The 6,790-nt window shown below is 37.7% G+C and overlaps 2 protein-coding genes across 2 annotated transcripts; one reads left to right on the top strand and one right to left on the bottom strand.

Moving 5' to 3' along the window:
* Window positions 1-2,160: 2,160 nt before the first annotated feature.
* On the top strand, window positions 2,161-3,252 carry C922_02178 (hypothetical protein; the record flags this gene model as incomplete). The annotated part of the gene is made up of 1 exon (XM_008817777.1): window positions 2,161-3,252. One exon carries the CDS (start codon window positions 2,161-2,163, stop codon window positions 3,250-3,252), a length of 1,092 nt encoding a protein of 363 aa, XP_008815999.1.
* A 1,079-nt stretch (window positions 3,253-4,331) lies between these two features.
* Window positions 4,332-5,894, bottom strand: C922_02177 (hypothetical protein; the record flags this gene model as incomplete). Its single annotated transcript, XM_008817776.1, has 1 exon — window positions 4,332-5,894. The coding sequence occupies one exon, from the start codon at window positions 5,892-5,894 to the stop codon at window positions 4,332-4,334; it is 1,563 nt and encodes a 520-aa protein (XP_008815998.1).
* Between the last annotated feature and the right edge of the window lie 896 nt (window positions 5,895-6,790).

Here is a 6,790-nt window from a genome sequence, read left to right as displayed (position 1 = left end):
ATGAGTGCTCTCAAAATTTTTGGATGTGCATGTCCCTTTATATTTGCATTACCACGTTACGTCGGAGAAAATTGTATAAATCTCATTATAAATAAACAATTCGGCGCATAGAGATTTTCACTTCCTGCTAACGTTAAATTGTTTTGCCGCTTACACCTCACTCCATTTTTCCCGTTCGACGATGCGCAGAAAAGGGAACACCAAGAAAGCGAGGCTCACGAAAAATGAGCACTGAGGAATGTTTTGGTTTACCCCTTGCATTAATTAAAGACTTCATAATGCGCAAACTTGGGGATGCCCAAAATGTGAGGAATTATTTTTCAAAATAATCTGCACCCTTCTTAAGTTGAAAAAAAAAAAAATTCACTTTCATGTGGCAACAGTTTTAAGCAGGGTGTCTATTTCGAGATTGTAAAAAAAAAAAAAAAAGGTATCGATGATTTAAAGTACGGTCATTCCTGAGTAATAGAATAAATAAATTTAATGAATTTACGAGAGGAGAACCTTCTACCCGTCCTCCTGATGATTAAAATGTTCAGTTGATCTCAAAACTGTGGGCGGGAAAATAAAACACCCTTTTTTGTCAAAAGGTATTAGTATTGCGACCTTGTCTCCTGTCCATTGCCAAGACAAAGGAGCAAAGAGAAGAAAAAGACATTAATAGATGCGCGTTAAATGTTACCTCTCTATGTTGCTGCCACTACGACGAAACAAGTGGCACCACATTATTTGTAATTAAGAATGATATGCATAAAAATACATTATGGATGTCTTTCTTTGCATGCACTTTCTGTTCGTTTGAACAGGCTCCAAAAAATGGGCCGAAGAAAAGAGTTTCTCCAAAATGACGGAAGTAGCACAGTATCATCATGTTACATGTCATTTGTTCGACCGCCTCCACAACCAAATAAAGGTGGCACTTATATAAGACCACATTAACCCCCAATGAATGCAACACCATCCGCAGTTATCCAAAAAGGTTTGCTTTGCGAAATAAAAATTCCCGTTGATGCACCTCCAAAAGGGGCTATGCAATACTATATGCCGATGTTGCACCAAAAGGATGTGTTTTTTTTTTTTAAATAAAATGTAGAGAATGTAAAAGCACAGTAACATCGCTACCGCAACTTATCACGCAATTCTGGTAGGCGATTAAAATTGTAAAAAAATGACCCAACGATGTGGGGTTACACATTCCTATTTGTTAAATTTATGTTCTGCGGATAGGCTTAATATTCAAAAAAAAAAAAAAAAGAAAAAAAAAGACTTTCAAAAATTTAAGTGGCATACATTCCACAAATGAGGCAAAATTTTCTAAAAGCACATAAAAAAGAGTTATATTAAAATTGCAAAGTGAACGAAAAGGCACTACCCCCATTTTTTGTGCATCATTCTGTGATTTTTTTTCCTCATTGCGTTTTTTATTTTCGCGTATGCATGTTGCACCCTAAGGGAAGGCCAACAATGAACTGTTGCAATTTTTTCGAGCTCCTAGCAAACTTCGGCGAGAGAGCTCGTGTTAATGTTTCGCGCCTACAGGGGTAAAGGAGATGTACTTATTTTGCTCTTTGCTTGCTCTCTTTGCCGCCTTACCGTTCTACTGCTGCACCGCATCACCGTTGCGCGTCGTTTTTTTATCCCGCTATATATCCCGGCGCTTCCGATTTTAGAAGATTTACTTGTCATTTTTTTTTGTTCCTCTTATTACCACGTGGCAAAAAGGAAGTAGCCCCATGAAAACATAATTGTGTAAGCACGTGTACCCCCTCGCTTCGCACCTTCTTTTCATGCCTTGCATTTGAGTCCACATAGCGTAAATTTTTTTTTTTTTTAGAAAAGTAAATTTTAAATGCGAGATGGGGAAAAAAGAATAAAGCATGGCAAACAGAGATAACCGTAGCAAAAAAGAAAACCACAGAGAAAAGGCAAACCACAGCAAGATAAGGAAACCACTGCCAAACGGCTTGGCATGAGAGCATCAGGGAAAACCCGCCGCCCTATGCAAAACCCGAAGCGGAAAAAATCCAAGGTTTTTTACCCTAAATGATTACCACATTTTTCCCCCTGCTGATTGTTCTCCTATATAATATGCTCACATGCTATCAAAAGGCACCTGTTCCTCACGTGTATGCTCTAGCGCCTATAAATTTGAGGAGGAAAATGATCTATTTGCTAAAAAAAGAAGATTGCTACTTTTACCGACAGAACCTTAATTTTTTTTCAAATTCTTTGGAAAAAAAATTAAAAAAGAATAAGAAAACTAAAAATGAAATGGGAATGAAGGATAGCATTATGGATAAGTTATCTTTCTTGCCAACTCAAGGTGGCAACAAAAGCTCCAATTTCACGAACACAAAATGTGACACACAGATTAGCAATAACTTGTCGAAGGAACTTAATTTTGTAACCAAGTTGCCTTGCACTTTTTTAAAAACTAAAATCACCTTTAACTTTTTTAACATGGCAAACAGTGTATATTTGAAATATAAAATTAAAAAGAATATTCTTTTCTCCTTTAATAAGAAAGCCTTCTGCTCAAGTGCAAAACATTCCATTTTGACAAATTATAAAATTATCAAACATCCAGATAAAGTAGAAAGTGAAGATTGCTGTTTGAATGGCAAGGGGTTTATGGCCATTGCTGATGGGGTAGGATCTTGGATAAGGCATGGAGTAAATCCAAGAAAATATCCCGAAAAATTTTTACAACTTTTACAAAAAAAAATGGATGAAAATGAAAATATAAAAATTGAAGATGTACTTAACTATGCCTATCTAAATAATGACATTGAGGGATCAACCACCGTCTGTCTAATCATCTTTAATAACAATAGCACGATCTCCACGGCTGTTATTGGAGACTCGCAATTTATCCTCATTCGAGATGATAGCATCATTTATCGCTCAAAAGCGCAGCAGTACGAGTTTAATTTCCCCTACCAGTTGGGAAGTAATGAGGTAAGCAAACCAAATGATGCAGACATTGCTCACATAGAAGTAAAAAAGAATGACATCATCGTTGCGGGGTCCGATGGACTGTGGGATAATTTGTACGATAACCAAATATTAAATTTGGTCAAACAGAACAACTTTTCCTCCCTATCGGAAACAATTGCCAATGAGGCCTTTAACTACTCGAAAATGAAGAGGTGGATCTCTCCCTACATAAACAATTACAACAAAGAGTTTAAGTGCCACAAAACGGGCGGTAAAATGGATGACATCACCGTGTCCTGCGCGCTCATATGCTAAGCGCTGCGGGAAAGTGGAAACATGGAAAAACGGAACAGCAGTGCCGGAGTAAATAAGGACAAAGTGAAGGGAAAAAATGAAAAACTAACCAACATGGCAACGAAATGAGATAAGTGCAGCACTTCACTGTAAAGCTTAAAAATGCAAACGTGTATATTAACAGCACTAATCCGCCTTTGCTCCAAGGGAGAAAAGAAGCCCCTTGAAGCATTTATAGGTTTAACGGAAAAGGCTGTATTGTGTGGCTTTATGGGGGCCCTATTTTTTAAAAACTCATAAAAGGGATACATCCTCCCGGAGCCTTTCCCATGTGCGCATTTCTTCTCATCCCAGTTTTGCATGCGTGCGTGTCCGTTTTGATTTCCACGATCTTGCCGTCACCACTTCACGGTTGCTCCATTGTTATTCCATTTTTTTGTTGTTAATATATGTACCACTTCCGCGGCGACCATTCACTCGCGTGGTGTAAATATATGCCTATTAATAAATCACTTCCCCATTCGTACCCCCACTTTGAATGTGCCCCCTCTCATTCTTCCTATGTTTTGTAAATTTCAAAACGTACATATGTATATTAATAGAGTTACCCTAATTTCCCATCTTGACCTTTTTTTATATGTACAATAATTCGAAATATTTTTTTTAGTATCCCAACAAAGCGCCCTAGTGCGCATAAACAGCTCTACACTTGTTTCTCCTTTGTAAATTAGGCCCCACGCGAACATACATATATATACATATATGCGTATATGTGTGTGCACAACTTTAATAGCCCAGTGGATATCCAACCGATGCCTCTTCTTGCTCTTTTTTCTTGCCGATATGTCCTGTACGGAGGTAGCCAGCCCCCCTTTGGCTTTCTCACCAAATTGCTTTGTAACGAGCTATGCGGAGAAGGGAAGGCATGCACCATAAGCAAGGAAACGGAACCGCTATCAATATCACCTCTGTCTATATCACCGCTGTCTATATCACCGCTGTCTATATCACCGCTATCAATATCACCTCTGTCAATATCGCCGCTGTCAATATACTCTATGTCAATATATCCTCTGTGGCACCCCCCCTGTGGAAACTACCTAACACGAGGTGGAGCAGTTGCTCATGTTTGCCATGGCCCGATCCGAGTGGGCGTACTTGTTACACTCTACCTCGTTCAGCCAACACAGATCTTGCAGCTGCTGCTGGCGCTGTTGCTCCTCCTCTGCTGTTGCACTGTTGGTTATTGCTAGCTTCTCCATCGCGTGAGTCTTCCTTTTTGCAGGTTCCTCAAACAGGTATTCGAACGAATCTCTTTTCATACAGTACGGTATTCCAATTGACTTGTTCCAAGCATTGGCAACGAACAAGATAAGATTTTCATAATCTAGCAATTCGAGCAAAGGGTAGATTCTTTTATACCCACCCAAGTTCCTATTTTCATAACGGAAATGACTCAAAGTTAATTTTTCCTTCAACTCTTTTTTGTTCTTTACTAAAACGTCACTATATCTTTTTCGAAACTTTTGCAAATTTAGATACTCTTGAATGTGAATATGTCTGTACTTGGAGTGCATATACAGCATGTTCAACGTGTCCCTGATGACTGCATATTTTACCTTCTCATCTACGAGGGAGCTTGTGGCGAATGAAGGGGAGTGGTTCACCTCAAGGAGCCAAGGCTTTAATTTATAATCTAGTAAAATATCAAACCCTAGGACTTCAAAACACATACTGTTAGAATAATCACTAATATGAGCTGAGTTATAATAATGCTTCAACTCAGGTTGTATTGAACAAATCGTTTTAACAATCATATGTTCAATTCGTTTCATCACTGAATCCATGGGCAACCCTTCTTCTTTCAATTTCTGTAAGAATGCTTTCCAACTTCTTTTATGTCCCCTGGTTGCATCATCAGGATTTAGTGAATTTTCAAATTTATCTGACTTTTTGTTAATAGAAAAATTTGTTAGGTGCATATTCACCTGTTTGAGATTCTTCGATTTCGGTAACTTATATTTTTCTATTGAAAATCGCACTAAGCCATCTTCGTGCAAAAATATCCTCAGCGGATCACAACCTGTCACTAAAACGTACAGCCGAATGTCAAACTTTAATCCATTTATTAGTAGCGGCTTGTGTATGTACTTTTGAATAACGCAGCTGTCGTATTTGTTTATATTGTCCAAACTTTTTGTTAAATATATGCCCTTCCCTTGACATGAATTTTTTAACTTAACTATGTATGTCTTGGACCCATTTTCCTTTTTAAAATAATTTTTAAATTCAGATATCTCGTTGGGTAAGATCCACGTAAGGGGGAAAAAATTGTAACTTTGCGGGAATTTTTTTTTCATTTTTTTTAAATTTTTACATAACTCATCTTTCCTTGTTATTCCTTTCATTCCAATGAAATGGTTAATTTTTTGGAACTTCTTCAACTTTCTAAACCTATGGTCGGAGATAGACGTGTCTAGCCATATGACATCCCAGTCAGTAGAATCCGGATTAGCTTCAATCCATTTGTCAGATTCCTCAACCACTCTTTTGATAATTTCATACCTCGTATTTGCTAAATGGATTTTATAATAGCAGTGTTTGTTTCTTACAAAAAGTCCATCATATTTACTTTTAGCGTAGTGCGTTAAATGTGTATCCATTGTGCTACCCGGTTCCTAATGCTGTCCTGTTAGGATGTCGCGGCCGCTGGCGTCAATAAGTTACTCGATACTATTGGGGGTTGTTTCACGGGAGTAATACAAGTAACTTTCCTAAATACATCTCTTTGTATTGGTTATAAAGAGGCTCCCTTGGCTATTTTATCATCTGCATTGAAAAAGGGTTACCCTCGATTATGCCTGATATGTTAGGTTCCGCACTAACCTGTTAGTTTTTTTCTGGGATCTAGCCCTTAAGCGCGCAATTTACTCTACGGCTTTTTTTCCTCTCGTAAGTTCTCCCAGCGAATGAGATTTTCCACAGTGTTACATAGATGTTTACGCACCGATTTGTTCTCAAAAAACGAAGAAGAAGAGAAAAGTTAAAACGTAAAGAATGAATAGCAAAACATAAAGCTAAAGAAATGAATAGAAAAACATAAAGGTAAAAAAATGAATAGAAAAACATAAAGCTAAAAAAATGAGGAGCAAAAACTAAAAAAAATTGTAACAGCGAAAAAATAAACATTAAAACTAAAAACTTAAGGATATACAGTCAGGGAGGCAACCTATATAAGTGCACACATCTACATCCTCATGGACAGCTCCTATAACCCCCTTTGGCATTATTTTGACAATCTACACCCTTTTAAAATTTTGACACAACACCGCAAAGCAGGTAACTTTCTATGCTTCTACCGACGCGGCTACCCGTTTCGAGGATATGAAAATTACGCGTGATGTAAATTGTTTCAAAAGGTTCAATTTTCTGCTTTTGTGCAAAGGGATGGAACGAAAAAACAATGGCTGTTTTTCCTCGGGGAATTCTTCCTGGCGCGCTGCGCAAATTTTTCATATGCAAAATACACTGCAGAAAAAAAAAACAAAAAGAAAGTAAT

This window comes from Plasmodium inui (assembly GCF_000524495.1).
Source record: "Plasmodium inui San Antonio 1 unplaced genomic scaffold supercont1.7, whole genome shotgun sequence".
NCBI classification, from domain to species: Eukaryota; Apicomplexa; class Aconoidasida; order Haemosporida; family Plasmodiidae; genus Plasmodium; species Plasmodium inui.
This window is presented reverse-complemented; position numbering and strand designations above follow the sequence as displayed.